Here is a 16,724-nt window from a genome sequence, read left to right on the forward strand (position 1 = left end):
ATGTGTTAATAAAGAAAACATACACCTCCCCATCTTCTTTCACACAGCTCTGCCAATAAAAGTCTAGTTCTTCCTCCCGCTCATTCCGGTCTCACATCTTGAGGACAGAGAAACAAGTCAGTGTATTGAAAACAGGAATTGGCCTATAAAAGCACTCGATACCATGTCACAACTTGCAAGACACCTCTGACAGACATTCTTGGCAATGACAGTGTTTCTAATCATAGAAACCCCTGACTCAGAGGACACTGCAAATCGAACCTGGGCAGCCTGAGGAGAGAAATTCTACAAATAATCATGGCACCTTCCTGGCAAACCACGGAAAGGCTCAGAAGATTGGGTGTATCATGTGTGCGTACTACGTTAAGGGGTTTTCCCCGACTGTTTCAACTCTTGATCCCAAATCAGAAGTAAAATAACTACGCAATTGTAGGGAGTACAGTATTTTACCTTTGACTAGTCCTGTTCTACCATGTCTTATAGAAATGCTTGACTCATAATTTTAAACAAAATGCTTTCAGTACAAGCTCCCATAGCTATAGGTAGCATCCTGCATAGTACTGATCAAACTCACGCATATGCTGGCTGCCTACACTTGTCTTTTACATGAAATTTTGTAAAATCTAAAGGTCTGACTTACGTAAAGAAAGTTGAAATCATTTCCCTCAGTGATTCATGCAGTCAACTGGTTTGGTTTGGACAGGAGTCGACGGTCATCACAGGTTTCTCCCAGTCAGGACAGTTGACCATCAGGACAATATTGCCTGATGATATAAAAAAAAACGACAATGAGTGTGGTGCAAAAACATCTCTAGTCAACACTGAATGACCATGAAAGATTGTAAAGTTCCACACTATCCCTTTGTTTGAATAAGATGTAGACAGTATTAAGCTCATAAGTATTACTGTGTGTGTTTGCATCAGAGAAGAAAGAAACATGCGAGTTGTAAAACTGCATTATCTCACCTATACAAACTCTTCACTATTGGTTTGCTGAGCCCTCATCTCAACAGTCGTCCGTCGCCACAGGTTTCTCCTGTCTCAGGAACATCAGGACACTCCTATCTATATGAAAGGATAATTACTGTGATGGCAGAAAAAAAGTTTTTCTATGCAACAGTCCAAGAAATTCACATGTACAAATGTAAGTTGCATTTCTCATACATCAGATATAGAAATTATAGATACTATGCGTCGATGAAGGTTAGACATCCAGATAATACAATACGCCAAAAAGCAGTTACTCAAGCTGGATATGATTTTGGAAACGGTAAACTATAGATACGATTTGTAAATCGTCTCACCTGTACAAACTCTTCACTCTGTGTCTTCAGGTCAACTGGTTTGCCGACTCCTCTGGTCTGGACACAAGTCGTACGACATCACGGGTTTCTCCCAGTCAGGACAGCAACATCAGGACACACCTAACTATATAAAAGGATAATTAGTGTTTGAAGGCATAAAAACATCAAGGCAATTATTGAATAATTGTTTAGAATAATACCGTAAGTTCTTCAAAATCAAAGTATGTTTCAGAAATTCTAAATGTCATTGGTCATGTGTCATGCCTCAGAGTTCTTAAAACAATAACAGTCTGTCAGAGAGTACAAGTATCGTGCGATGTGAAAGGATAATTAGTGTGATGCAAAAAAATCCAAGCAACACTAAATAACATGACAGGGCTGGGCGACTCCTGGCTGAGGCCAAGGAGAAGGCGGGTGTCGACATCACCTACACAGAGAGGGACAGGGAACTCTTCATGAAGAACGTAAGTTAGTCAAACGTCAATGGTAGGAGGCTTGGGTGAAAATAAATCAAATATAGATAGATCTTTTTATTTTTCAGATCTACCATAAGTTCATAGACAATGTGACCGAAAACCTGATGGACCGGTTTCCGGATAACCTGCTGATTTCACCATTCAACATCTTTGACCCAGATGAGGCAGACCAGGACCAGACAAACAGGCTCGAGGTTTGTTCAGTTATATCTATTACTAAAGCAATGTCAAAATTCACTTTGTCAATAACAGTTTTTGGGGGGCTAGTATAATTAGGGATATTTCATATTAAAAAATCAAAATGATATAACTTGTAATGCCACATCTCCAGTCTGATTACCAAGTTCTCTTTCCATATTGATGTTTATTTGCAAAATCATGCCCGAAGGCTAATTGCTTGTACAGGCAAGTATACAAATTGCTTGTACAGTCATATTATACATCATCTATATATCTGTGTTTGGCTTATTTTCCAGATACTCTGTGAGCATTTTGCGACAGAGGTGACTGCTGAGGAGGTGCAAACGGAGTACCAGCTGCTGTCACCCCTGCTGGGAAACCAGTAGAAGGACCTGAAAACATCCCAGGTGCTGAGGTGTGTCATGGACAGCCACGGAAACACAATGCCAAACTTGGTCAAGTTGGCAGCGGCCATTTCTGTCACCCCTGTGTCAACAGCAGGTAAGTTGTCCACCTTGATTTCTGTAATTTTTTTACATTCGTCTTGTACAGAACCTTGCTATCACTGCCATAATCATGTAGTTTGTACCAGACACTTAACTCTGAATATATTACAAAGTTGTTCTTTATTTGAATTATTCTTTCAGACTGAGCGGGGCTTTTCAGCAATGAATCAAAACCCCTGCAAGGAACAGGCTGAAGCTGCAAACCTTGGACAGCCTCCTGATGATTGGGATGGAGGGTCCACCTGGGGAGGAGTATGACTTCCACGCAGCCTGTGACAGGTGGAACGCCAGAAGCAAGAGGAAACTGAACATTGAGCTTTTCATTAAAGTTTGTTCCTGCTCCTGTCTGATACAACTGTAACTATAAGCAGGGTACCATGAATAAACTGTTGTTGAAAGTGAAGTTTGTTGTGACAACTCTTAACTACTATGATGAAAAGGACTGTTTTCAACTGTTCCGGCAAAAATATGAGCATTTTGCAGTTGATTCTGAATTTTTATTTTTATTTGCAAATCAGAAAAAAATGAAGTGGGCGAATCCGTTAACCAAGAAATTAAATTGGTGTGGCCTAACCCTCAAAAATGGAAAAAGAAGCCCCCAGAAAAGCCTAAATGCAGGAGCATTCGGCGGTCAGGATTTATGCTGTGAAAAAATCCTGGTGAGAACACTGAACAAACATATAAAGGATCATGATAAGACCAACCAATTAAACTATCCTTTTTTCTTGAATAGAGGTAGAATGTGTTACGGGAGTTAGGCTCTAGCTATGAATATATGTTCCGAGTGAAAACTTAACACATCTTAACAAGATGTACATGTAGTCTGATTCAGGGTTAAGTTTGTTGACTTGATTGTAGGCTCTATAGTGGTCAGTGCAAAAATGTTCCCATTCCTCCATGCTTTTCAACTTCATATTCAACTTTTACAGCTGATACCTTTTAATGGTTGTACATGTGGACCCAAACTAACTAACCTCTACACCCTCCAGTGTTAAAAGACCTTTACGCTCTTCTTTTTTTGTCCTCAGAAACTATCCACCCTGGTGCCGGGGTTATGTTATCGATGGTACTCATTTTTCAAAGGAAAAACACACTACTGCAAGCAGGTGTGTACCATATGCAAACTTTGTCCCTATACACAACCACACACCTACACCAATTTTGCCAACTGTTCAGTCGCTACAAAATCATCTACATGTATAACTTTAACCAGACTACAACAACGATATGTTATCCACTATGTCTCTCTCAAGAACACATAACTCCACCCAGTCCCTCCACGTGGATGCCATCTATAAAAGAATTGTTTCATACTTCTTGAAACCACTAAAAATCGTGAGGACAGAGCTCGAGTGATTCTGATCGCCCCAATATGAGACGCAGCAGTGTGGTATGCCGTTTTACTAGAGATGGTCGTGGAAGAACCGTGAAGGAGGTCAGCAGTCTTCCTGTAAACGAGTTTGTTACTGTCAATGTTAAAGTTATGTCCATTGATAAACCAGAAAATAGTACTTAAGTCAAGGGAACAGCTAGAGAAGTCTGATGTGACTGTAGGAGATATGACTGGAGCGGTTCGTTTGTGTGTGTGGCAGCCACACATCCTAGAGTCCTTATGTTGTTGGTGCTAAAGCGAAGTTCTACGGCGGTAGAAGATTCTTGAGTACAACTGCAGAAACAGCGTCAATGAGCATGTCAATGAGATAGGAGATTGACCAAGTACCAATTACTGGGACAAGCATCGGAAGTCAGATGGTTAACAGGTTCTACAAATGTTGTTTTTTTCCTGTAATAAGAAGATCGAACAGAAACCTTGTTTCTGTGCTGTCCTTATTGCAAAATGAAGCAGTTGCCAGAAAGGTCAAAGGAGGAATTGGTTGTGACAGTAGTTGTTGATGTCATGGTAAACAAGTCCATTTTTACTTTGACCAATACCAGCTTGTACCACGTCCTTGTAGATCTGAAACATTTACACATTCTTACTTCTGTCTAATTGCACTTATCTGGAACAAATTACCGTTACATGTCACATGTACTCAAGCCGCAGCTTAAACTCTAATATCTACACTTCCCGCCTAAACGACACCTTTAGAACGGAAAACGTATGTACCTGGACCAACACTTGCCGATGTGCCATCTGTTTGTCCACCTAGGGACTGTTTATTAAGCTTGTTTCAGTTGTATTGGTTTTTACATTTTCTAATTGCTTTTATTAATTAGTGTATAATTTCATGTGTCTGTAGGGGAAGTCGGCCTCGGAGAGGAACATACTGTTCCTGTTGCCGTCTCCCCTCAGAATTTTAACTTTGTAAAATTCTGTGAAGTGTAATAAATGAATAAATAAATACAATTTTATATGTTTCTCTAATACTGTATCTACACTACTTGGGTTCAGACGCACTGACTATGAACAACGATAACATAACGTCAGCAAGGTGGCCAGGCCGTGTGTCCTCAGAAGGCAGACGTGAGGAGCGAGAGCACCATAGAGGATGCAGAAGCTCAGGATCCGTTTTACTGCAGGGGTCGGCTGCGTTGGTTGCAGAGGCAGCACCAACTACAAATGGCAGCAGTAAAACGTACCAGGCAGTTAATTGTAAGGTAGGGAAGGTTTCAGAGCATGCATATGCCATGGCTGGTTGCTCAGTAGGACACTAGTCTCACGTGATTACGTAGGATCATAGGCCAGTATGGTTGGTAGAAAAATGTTTCTGCACGTTATTAAAATTGTCAACGTTACTAATGATTATGAAGTGCTAATTCGTTCATAGAAGTTCTTAATGTTGTCGTTGCTAAAGGTTAAGTAGATAGAGCGCCTGGGAGTCAACCTGTTTGGCTCCTGTGGACATTCCTAGAAGCTGGTGCCATCCAATCATGGACATGGCTGACGACCATGGGCATGGACTTTACTGAAGTGACATATATATACTAGTATTGATGATTTAAAAAAACCTATGCTTGAACACTCAACAGTTTGACAATGATTATGGTAGACTAGAAGAAAATTGGATCAAATTTGATGTTCCTTCAATTGATAAACTTTTGAAATACATGAAAAAGAACATCTTTCCTGTAATAAAACATCATGTTCTGGTACCCAATGATAACAACCCTTATTTATATACACAGAATGCCTGTGAGTCGCTCAATACTAAGCTGAAACGTTGGGCATCATTTCGGAGTCAGCATATAGATGCTTTCATAAGTGATCTGAAAGATATGGTTGTTTGGCAAGAAGAATGTATTTTGCAAGCCTACCTGGGTTTGTCGACTGAGTTGGAAGTAAGAGACAAAACAATCCAAAAGCCACCTGAATTCTGAATCAATAACAGCATTAATGACATAACCAGATTTGAAAACAACTAGTTTTTATGAAATATGCACCAGGTGATAAGGTGAATGACTCAGAAGAGAACACGGGGAGGGGGGAAGCAGAAGTAGAAGATGGAGAATGGGGGGATCTGGGAAAACTCAACCAGACAGGGCTGTCAGAAACTAAGGTAAAAGGAATTATATTAAAAGCTTAACACATATTGGACAATGGGTTGATTAGAGAAGGTTTTGGCAACAAAATAGGAAGAATAGTGGCAAGCGAATCTTCTTCTACGTTTCCGCACAAATGTGATTGCCAGGGATACAAGGCCAGCACAGTTTGTGCACACAGTCTGGCCACAGTTTGTGACTGTAATGATCTAGTAGTTTATGTAGATTACATTGTTAAAAAAGGTATTAGGCCAAAAATCTCACCCTTTGTGTGCGGGCAAAGCTGCAAACCCAGGTAGGAAGAAGCCTGTAAGCAGAAAACGAAGAAGGAATTCTCCTACAAGAGTACCAATAGGTGTTAAAAAACGTGCCACTCAAAACATTTTATCTCCGAAGCCATGGCTATCCAGTAATGCTAATTGGATATTGTCAGACATCACTACCCGTAGGGCACAAAAATGTGCAGGGTGTGGAGAATACTACTCGGATAGAAGTCCTCCAAATAACATTCTCCTGAAACATTTCGAAAGTCATTTCAAAAAGGGAACAAACTGCAAAGAAATTGCTCCAGCTGGTCATAGATATTACCATGTTGATTTTTATACGGCGCAGGCATCCCCAATTTGACCCTGCCCAAAGAACTTTTGAACTTGATGCTAAAGGAGTTAGTACCGGTACCGAACAGATTGAACATGTACGGCAAGTCTTGGGTCACCATTTAACTTTCAATAATATAACATAATTTTGTATTGTAATGTTATTTGTTTGAATATGCGACAAGGAATCTGAGAAATAGAGGAATACTGATATATACTGATTTTAAGCCGGACGACGGGAACAGAGCTTTGCTTTAATTTGGCCCTTAGTTGTATCATTCCGAAATCACTTTTGAATCACGCGGTGTCCACATGCTGAGCAGCCAATCAGAGAACAGAAAAGCCACGAGGAGTAAACTTCTGGAAACTTCCCGCGTCACACGTCCTCTTCTACACTGAGACTTGAAGAGACGCACGCCCATTTTTCTCACGTCCTTTTTTCTGACCTTTATCGGTCCTATTGCTGCCAGCTTTGTTTTCTTTTGCATCGGTTGTGTTGGTGAGTTACCGTACGGCGGGTCTTGGCGGAAATACTCTTCTAATCGTTTGCGGTGAGTGTTTTTTGATTTGTTCCTTTGACAGTCATGGCGGAGGCCCTCCCCCCCCCCCCCCCAGAATACGAACATCCTTATCTTGGGTCATTCCTTGCAATTATTGTCACTGTTACAGGTATATCCTATTGCCACTTAGGCAATTATTGTTGCAGGTAGAGTCAATTCCGCGTCACCGCGCGGGTGTTTATTGCCTTTTCTTCAAACATTTTCGAAACCTTTGCAACAATGTAACAGATATAAGTAATTTTTAGAACAATTTCTAACCTAATTTTGACTTTTTAAATATTTCTAAAGTATTACCTAAGTTTAGAAACATTTGTAACATCGACTACATTATTCATTCGACTTGAGAAACGTTTCTAACGTAGATTCACCATTATTTCGAATATATTCGAATATGTTTGAAGTTGTTCAGAGAATTCAGGCGGAAAGCAATTCACACGTCCCTAAAAAGCCATTGGGCCCAAATTTAGGGATTAGAGTCTATACGCCAAACAAAGGGAGATGGCACCCCGTAGCGATTTGGGGGCGGCATGGATGTCACGTCTCTTGAGTCGTGTAAACAAACACAACCCGCCCTCCCCCGACGCGACGTCCTGCTTTCGATCTTCTCCCAAAAACTGAGAACACAGCGGCAGTTCTGAGGAATGTGACGGGCATCAATGTTAAACAAACAAGTCAAACATGCGTCAGACATATTCAAACCAGAATGTACATTTCCAAAGTGGACAAACCACGAGCTTGCGCTACACGTAACATGGACGCGGACGGACCGATCAACCACACGTCGGAATGGGGCAAGAAAAATGGCAGCCTTTGTGTATATGCAAATTTTGCATGACGTATTCGCGTTGCGCGCCTTTGATTGGTTGTTAGCTGGAAGCTGCAGGCGCTAGACGAGGGGACCGTCCAAAACGCGTAAACGTCATCCTCCCGATCCGAATACAAGCATGTTCATCAGCCTGTCACAAAAGTTGAAAAGGTACAGACGTAGCGATTTTAAATGCGCTATATCCAGTACAGAATTTTGCCGCGGCTCAGGCCCAAGCCAAGTTTCACTGCACTGGCTTCTGATGAATCTGTGCATATTAGGGACTGTACGATATTTACCGGGGGGAGGGCTGGTGCGCTGGAAGTCCGGTCAAAAATTTTTTCCATGGCCCTCCCCCCAATCTCAAATTTTTTTCCTTGGCCCTCCACCTCAAAAATTTTTCCATGGCCCTCCCCCTACAGGCATTGCCCGTATATTCCCGAATAAAGTACACATCCCGATTCAAGTACGCACCCCCGATTTGGCCAATTTGGGGCTGGCGGGAGACAAATATTCCCGTCTGAAACGTAAAATGGAAAAACTCGTATAAAATACGCACCCCTTCTACACAGGGCCGGTGCCACACAATGTATGTCTTAACGACAGTTCGTTCTAGAAAAAAAAGCTGTTTAAGGCCGTGTACTACGTGATTGTGTGGTATTAAACTGGTTACAGTATGTTGCGGGAAACGTTTGGTGTCGGGGCTTGTTTTCACCGCTGCCGCAGCCGATTTGCAAGACGTCACCACCGCATCGAAGGATAAGGCGAGTGCGGCGAAACGTACAGCTTTGGATCACGGAGAGTGTTGGTGATCAAGCAATGGTCAATTAAGCGTTTGAAATAATCTCTCGTAATGCGATATATGTTTTTGTCACAAAATCAAAGGGATATACATTTCAAACATGTATAAGTTTGCACTCCGTAAAACTAATATGTAACGTTACAGTCTGTTCAGAGGAAAGAAATACTTCCTTCTCGGGGGCAGGTTCTGGAAAGCTGTCCTCAGCGCTGCCACGGCCCTCTCTTCGTTTTTCAGTTGTAGGTGTACTTTTGGGAAAGAGTTCGGCGTGAACAAGAGAACGGGCGTAGCATGATTAAAAGTTCATTTTATTCACGCCGATCACACTTCAGTCGATCACACTTCAGTACGTGAACGTTGCTTACCGCTCTAGTTGGGGTACTTCATGCGTTGCCAAGGCAACGGCACGAACACAGGCGCCACGCCTGTCGGCGCGTACAGACTGGACCCACCCACCGGCGGGCGGTAAGATTTCATTAAAGACTACATTTTATAACTCCGCCCCTATCATTGTAGTTTGCAACAGCCGGGTAGAAGTACACCTAGCTGGCATTTTCACGTCGTGCATGGCAGCTATAGCCCGCTACAAAGTAATTTTCTGTGGCATTTATCAAGATTCAAACTTTAGATGTGTGATACGAAATGAAACATGGATAACAATTTCTGTTAACTAAGCCTTTGTAACGGCATGGGCATAACCTTTGTTGAATATTTCTGAGTTCAAATCAAGCCGGAAGTGCATTAGAAGTGACCCTCAGTCGAGGTACAACTATTATGCTATCATATGTTATGTTACGACGATAAAGAACGTTCATGGCTTGCGGACCATTTCAAATATTACTACTCATAAACCCTCTTACAATATTGTACATGTACTTGCGTTGTTTTTATTTTTATTTACGGCCGGGGTTCCACTGAGATCGGTACCGACAGGATGCGAACGATCCCGTCGGCATGACAAAGCGCCGGGCGTCACATTTTCTTACCGTGTGCTTTGACTTGACTTCCTCTTTTACCGAAACTTGCTGTCAATATCGACGATAGTCAGAGGGACTTTTAACTATTGAAGTTTAAGTTCTTATCTAAACATGCTATGGACGATCGATGTCGTTCCAAGCTCCCCGTGCCGGTGTTCTGCTATATTCCTGGGTAGTCCACGGATTTGTCGGGGAAAATCTCAAATGAAGTACGCACCCGGCACCCGACTTTGGCAACGACCCGAGACACTTTTGGGATTTTTAAGTTTAAGAAGTGTGTACTTTAGTCGGGAATTTACGGTAAGTAAAAATGGTAAAAACTTAACAAATCACGTTTTATAGGACAACAGCACAAAGCAGGCCAGATTTGAGCGTCAGGGCGTCGCCTGTTCTAATAGAACCGGTGTTTCTTGGTTAATATGCTAAATGTGCTAGGTTTAGACCTACATGCTTTAGTATTAATTTTTTGTTATTTTTCAATACTAGTAATCAGTGTTCTAGCCAGCCTGATTTTTCCCCAGCCCGTCATCTCAATTTTGTTTGCCGTAAGATTATGTCGAGAGCCGAAGGCGCGAGAGTTCGGGAAAAATGTGTAATAGTTGACCCTCTGAACATTATTTCTTGCATTTTGAGGGACACATTTCCGACAAGCATGGTATATTTTCAAAGCTAGGAACGTAGGATCGTACGACGGATTCGTAAGGAAAATTTTCCATGGCCCTCCCCCCAGCCCCGATTTTTTTCCAATGGCCCTCCCCATATGCCAATTATTTTTTCCATGCCCCCCCCCTACGCACCAGCCCTCCCCCACCGGTAAATATCGTACAGTCCCTTATGTAGCCAGGTATCCAGCCTTGTTAGCTTTAGTCCGCTACCCAAGCTCCGCTCCCCGCCGTAGCCTGGTATCCAACCTTGTTAGCTTTAGTCCGCTACCCAAGCTCCGCTCCCCGCCGGGAGTAATTTCCCTGTACAGTGTGTATGTTTTATGCACTAGTATTTTGGTAGGTCTGGTTAGATACAACATAAAATGACAGTAGACTATTGTTGTGTACAGGTTCTTGTTAACCAATATATAATGCACAGATGAGTCATACACAGATTCTTGCAGGAGCAGTATGGTTTTTAATGTCATCTCTTCACAACAACAACAACAAAAAGTGTCAAGATACAAGGAACGGTGTTAAAACGACCCACTAAAGAATGTCTAGGCTGTGCAAAGATTAAACTTAAATAAACCAAAGATAGCAGGTAACAATGGCAGGAAAAAATATTAAATGGAAATAAACCAGGAATATATGACTGTTCAAAGATTAAACTCAAGTAAAGCGAAGATAGCAGGTAACAATGGCAAGTAAAATAATGGAAATATCCCAGGGATAGATACAATGAACTGTGAAACGGCCCACCAAGGAGTGTCTAGACCAGTCAAAGATTAAACTGAAGTGAAGCAGGCATAGCAGGTAACAAAATATGGCACAAAATATGTACACTACAACTATGGTAAAATTACTAAAAAGGACACTATCACAAATATAATGCAGTGAATGATGTTAAATGATAAAATAGAGAAGTACAACAGAGAATGACCAGTTTTGTATCATCACAATGTGTGGTATAGCAGAGAGCCGAGTGTGCAGCTTTTTTACAACAGTGATACATTCACGAAGATGATACAACTACTTGTTAGAATGTTCATGTATGTTGTAATTTTACTCTCAATCCTATACATTGTATTGGTCACATTTTGCATGGTGAATTAAACTAATCTTTTCATTCTGCCTTGTAAGGCTTCTTTGTCTCAAGAAAGCTAGTTCGTCAGAGGTGCATGGAAGCAGAACGTGTGCATGTATACACAAAAATATATTGTATCATTTTCACATGACTTGTGTGTTTCTTTATATGGTACAAACATGTACTTTCAATCAACCCAAACTTCTACAGTTTTCTTCCTGAAGACTTGACTCAACTCGTATCTTCTACAGTGGTGAATTTGAGATATGGTGGCATATGTTGACATTTCCATACTGCTAGCTATGGGAAGCTCCAAATATTGCATACACCAAGGGTAGAAACAGTTCTCTTTATTTCGGTTCTGTTGTGATGATGTGTGTGAAAGTATCTACTTTCACAAGATTCAGCACCACTGATTGTAAATGGCAGTAACTTTTATAACTATTCAACTTAGAAATAGTGTCTAAAGTATTCAGACCAACTACTAGTATCACCTTGTATATGAGGGCAGAAATTGTGTATGGCAAATGTCTTCTTCTTTCTACTACTAAGGGTGAAATTTTCACTATTACCTAAGTATTTACCGACCTTCCTAAACGGAAAACTCCGATCCACGTCTACCCTATAGCCGTGGCGACTCTTGATGCGGGCTTACATTGCATTACCCTCAGCTGAGACAGAGACAGAGCGCGAAACCTTCTCTCCGTGGCAAAAACTCCCTCGGCAGCAAATCGTCCCTCACGGCCGCATATATTACTCGCGTCGATCAGAGAAAAAATTACGCCACGCCCAACAAGACTGCGAAGGAGGCTAGGATAGGTACTAGACTAGTACCTGTCCCTTCTGTTCGACATTCTATTTCCGCATTCCCCGCAGAACTTGCTTCGGGAGTCGCAACAATGCCCACACAGTGTACATACTGTGATCCTCTTTTTTTACCGGTGTTTTGCGGGGGCCCTTGATGTAGTATGTTGCTCCTCCCGAAGCAAGCTCTGCTCCCTCCACGGCCTGTTTTGCAGAGTTGATGTCACGGTTGAAGTTGAGCATCTGTGCGCACTCATTGTCCGGTTTAAGGTTTGGGGTACGCGGTCCAGGAACGTACTTGACCGAGGTGGTGGGTTGTGGTGGTGTTTCCGGGGTGGTGGGTTGTGGTGGTGTTTCCGGGGTGGTGGGTTGTGGTGGTGTTTCCGGGGTACGGGTGCGCGGTCCGTGCTTGTCTGGTGTGAAGCAAAGAAATCGCCGTCGCTTCTTCCCCCGATGTGTGGCATACGGTGTCTGCCCGATGGACTTGGGTGAGGCGAAAACATTAATGACTGTCTCCACCGCCGCGGGGGTGTCTTCCGATCTGTCGCTTATGGCCTTTAGCAGACCCGGAGAAACCTGCGTGAACAATAAACAAGTGTCAACGCGATTTCAAGCAAAGCAAATGTTTGGCAACCCTTCCCCCGAAATGCCAATTTGACACCTTTCTGTTTGGTAGAAATTTCGATTTACATGAAGTAACAAGGCTACCCGACTTGAAGTGTATATATATATTTATATATATATATATATACAAATGTAGTGCAGAGATAAGCCGACACAATTAGAAAGACTACGCCTGAAAACGTCCAAAGCACCACCCTCCCCATAGCTATCCTGTACTTGGTGAATTTGTGTTATACTAGTATTTCCCCAAGGGGCCGGCAAAAGTCGGGTAGGTCTAGTCAAGGACATTATCCGATCTTTCGGTTGCTGCAGAGACATTGGCCAGACTCTACATGACAATTTTGTCGATGCCTTTCGTTACAAAGAAGCGCTTGCATTTTTTAGCCTCCTTCGCATACTTCTGATGCGGGGGAGTTAATTTTTTTCGGGGAGCGACGGGAGTGGCCTACGTGTATGCCTAGGGGACGGTTTTGCCACCGAGCACCGAGGTGACGGTCGCCGCGGGGAGACTTTGCTGGGGAGAGACGGTCTCCCGGAGACTTCTTATGTGGGGAAGTAGTCTCTCCCCAGCAAAGTCTCTCCGCGGCAAAGCGTCCCCGCGGCATACACTAGCAACTAGCGTCGCTCCCTAAAAAATTAACGCCGTCGCATCGGAAGTCTGCGAAGGAGGCTACACATACAATATATCCTTCTAGAGGACGAGTCCTCAATTCTTCACTCGCCCCGTTTAAACATATACTCTCCAAGCAAGGGTTGGTGGGAAAGAACCTTTCTTTCATATGCCCCGTGCGTGAGGGTAGCGACAGAAAAACGTTGCCTCTGCCAGGAGCTATAATAGGTTTGGTAAGGCCATGTTGATTTGATTATATGGATGACATCCTCCGGGAGCCCCAAAACTGATGCGCGCGTGCGAATAAAAAAAAAGTTTTGCAAAAAAAAAAAGTTGTTTTCATTATGAAATCTACGTGGTCATGAGGGTTGAACACATGGGACAGAATATGGTTTGGCGAATAATCTAATCTTCAAGTTCATTTCCTTACAATGTCGTCTTTTTTTGTTTGATTTTGGCATTCTACGACATTGGTATAGTTTTTACTTATTTTTTTGTAACTTACGGTATATTTTTGCTCATTTTGCAACTGTTTTGTACGATTTACAGTAGTATCCCTGCATACGCAGCACTCGCACCGGAGGAGCGAGGGCAACCAAACCTTACTGCAGCACGACTTACAGAGCAATACCCCCAGAGTCACCCGAGAGGGGGGGAGGATGAGGGACTCGTTGGAGCGGACAACACGGTGACGACTCGGACTGAAGTACGGACGATGAGAAGGATGACGCAAACAACGTTAACAGGAGAGAGTACAGTACCGGAAGCGAAGTGCCACTGCGGGAAAGTATGCAAGAACAACAAGGGGCTAAAGATTCACCTAGCGAAGACCAAGTGTGGGAAGGAGGTGCCAAAGGTGCAGCGCACAGACATAGTATCTGGTGAGACGCAGGAGGACTCCAGACAGGAGGAAACCCACAGTTCTAGGGACTTCCAGGCACCAGAGGCGCCTCAAGAACACAGGAGGTGTCCGACTCAAAGCAGTGCAGAAAACCAGCAACAAAGTAGCAGTGAGGCCACAAACTTAGAGAACCAAAACCACCCAACGAGAGAGAAGATTAAGTGGCCCAAGATGAGTGAATTGAAAGCGTGGAACCAGCTCGACCAAGATCTAGACAAGGTGCTGGAAGCAACATTAGCTGGAGCAGTAGAGCACAAAGTCAAGTCCTTGTCAACGATAACGTACAACATAGCAAGAGAGAGGTTTGGGATAGAAGAAAGAAAGAAGAGCCCCTGCAGCACAAAACAGCCCAACAGAAGGGAAAGAGAGATTAAGAAGCTGAGGAAAGAGATAAAAGCGCTAAATAAGCGGTATAAGAAGAGCAAGGAGGACGAGAAGGAAGGAATTAAACAGCTGACAAATCAAATCCGAAGCCGCTTGTGTAATCTACGTAAGGCAGAGAGCTTAAGAAAACGGAGGAAGGACAGAACAAACAAGAGGGCCCAGTTTGTGAGGGACCCATTCAGGTTTACAAGATCGCTGTTGGGAGAAGCCAAGTCAGGGAGGTTAACAAGCTCCAAGGAAGAAGTTGAGGAGTTCCTGAGGGAGACGCACAACGATGAGTTAAGACAACAGCCCTTGGAGGCAATCTCTGGCCTAGTGACTGTGGAAGCACCAGAGTTTCAGCTAGACACTAGTGAACCGTCGTGGAAAGAGATCCAGGAAGTTGTAAGAAAGGCCAGAGCAGGGTCAGCCCCCGGCCCGAGCGGGATCCCCTACAAGGTGTATAAGAAATGCCCCTTGCTCTTGCGGCGGTTGTGGAGGCTGCTCCGGAGAATTTGGGTGAAGGGGACCATCCCTGAGTGTTGGAAAAAGGCTGAAGGTTGCCTGGTACCAAAAGAGGAGAACTCATCAACCATAAATCAGTTCAGAACAATCTCACTGCTGAGTGTAGAGTGCAAGATCTACTTCTCCATACTGGCTAGAAGAATGGTGACATATGTGACGAAAAACAAGTACATCGACACCTCTGTGCAGAAGGGGGGAATCCCCGGTTTCTCAGGATGTTTGGAACACACAGGGGTGCTCAGCCAGATGATCAGGGAGGCCAAAGCAAGCAAGGGGGACCTGACAGTGGTGTGGCTGGATTTGGCCAATGCATATGGCTCCATCCCACATGCGCTCATCCAGGTAGCGATGGATCACTACCATGTTCCCCCAAGAGTGAAGAGCATGATCAACAGTTACTTTGGGGGAATCCAGCTGCGGTTCAAGACGGCCAGCTTCACAACGCAGTGGCAGAAGTTAGAGAAGGGTATTGTGACAGGGTGTACCATCTCACCTATCCTGTTCATAATGGGGATGAACCTGCTCCTTGATGCAGCAGCAACTAAGGCGAAGGGCCCCAGGATGAAGTCAGGGGCGAGACAGCCACCGTTGAGAGGGTTTATGGACGACATCACCCTAACAACTATCTCCCACATAGAAGCGAGGTGGATGCTGGCAGAGTTGGATCGCACGGCAACGTGGGGAAGAATGAAGTTCAAACCTAAGAAGTCTAGATGCTTGGTGATAAGGAAAGGGAAGATCTCAGGAAGATTCAAGTTATACGTGCAGGGAGACCCCATCCCATCAATACAAGGCAACCCAATCAAGTGCCTGGGCAAGTGGTATGATGAAACTCTTACAGACAAGAGAAATGTCCACAGTACAGTGGAGCAGACCCAGGAATGGCTAAGGAGAATAGAGAAATCAGGCCTCCCTGGGAAGTTTAAGGCGTGGCTGTACCAGAATGGGCTGTTGCCGAGATTGATGTGGCTGCTAACTGTTTACGAGATGCCACTAACGTCTGTTGCAGAGATCGAGAGGAAAATCAACAAGCATCTGAGGCGGTGGTTAGGAGTGCCGCCAAGCTTTACCGCGATAGGGCTGTATACAAAGGCAGGGCAGATGCAGCTCCCGCTGTCGTCAGTAGAGGAGGAGTACAAAGTAGCCAAATGCAGAACTGTCATGCTGTATAGGGACTCTCACGACCAGAAAGTTAGAGATGCCGGAGTCACAACCAGAGCAGGTCGGAGGTTCAAAGCTGACTCACTGGTAGACCAAGCAGAGGGTATGCTGGTGTTGCGAGACATCATCGGAATTACCAACATCGGAAGACAGGGCTTAGGTTCCACCCACTTCCAGCAGTGGGGAAAGGCAAACAGAGAGGAGAGAAGGTCTCTAGTTCAGGAGGAAGTTAGGAAGCTAGAGGAAGAAAAGCGGATAGCGAAGGCAACCCAGATGGCAACACAGGGTGCGTGGACTAAGTGGAACCTTCCCAGCAAGAAAA

The 16,724-nt window shown here is 43.8% G+C and overlaps 1 protein-coding gene across 1 annotated transcript in view; it reads right to left on the minus strand.

The window, feature by feature from the left end:
* Positions 1–12,269: 12,269 nt before the first annotated feature.
* The window catches only part of LOC109473193 (doublesex- and mab-3-related transcription factor A2-like), a 7,359-nt gene continuing 2,904 nt past the window's right edge, over positions 12,270–16,724 (minus strand). Inside the window, exon 2 of the mRNA XM_019773074.1 lies at positions 12,270–12,794. Within this exon, the coding sequence (XP_019628633.1) occupies positions 12,270–12,794 (525 nt within the window). The remainder of the gene's footprint in view (positions 12,795–16,724) is intronic.

The sequence above is a fragment of the Branchiostoma belcheri genome, unplaced genomic scaffold, assembly GCF_001625305.1.
Source record: "Branchiostoma belcheri isolate BF01 breed outbred unplaced genomic scaffold, Haploidv18h27 scaffold292, whole genome shotgun sequence".
Lineage (NCBI taxonomy): Eukaryota > Metazoa > Chordata > Leptocardii > Amphioxiformes > Branchiostomatidae > Branchiostoma > Branchiostoma belcheri.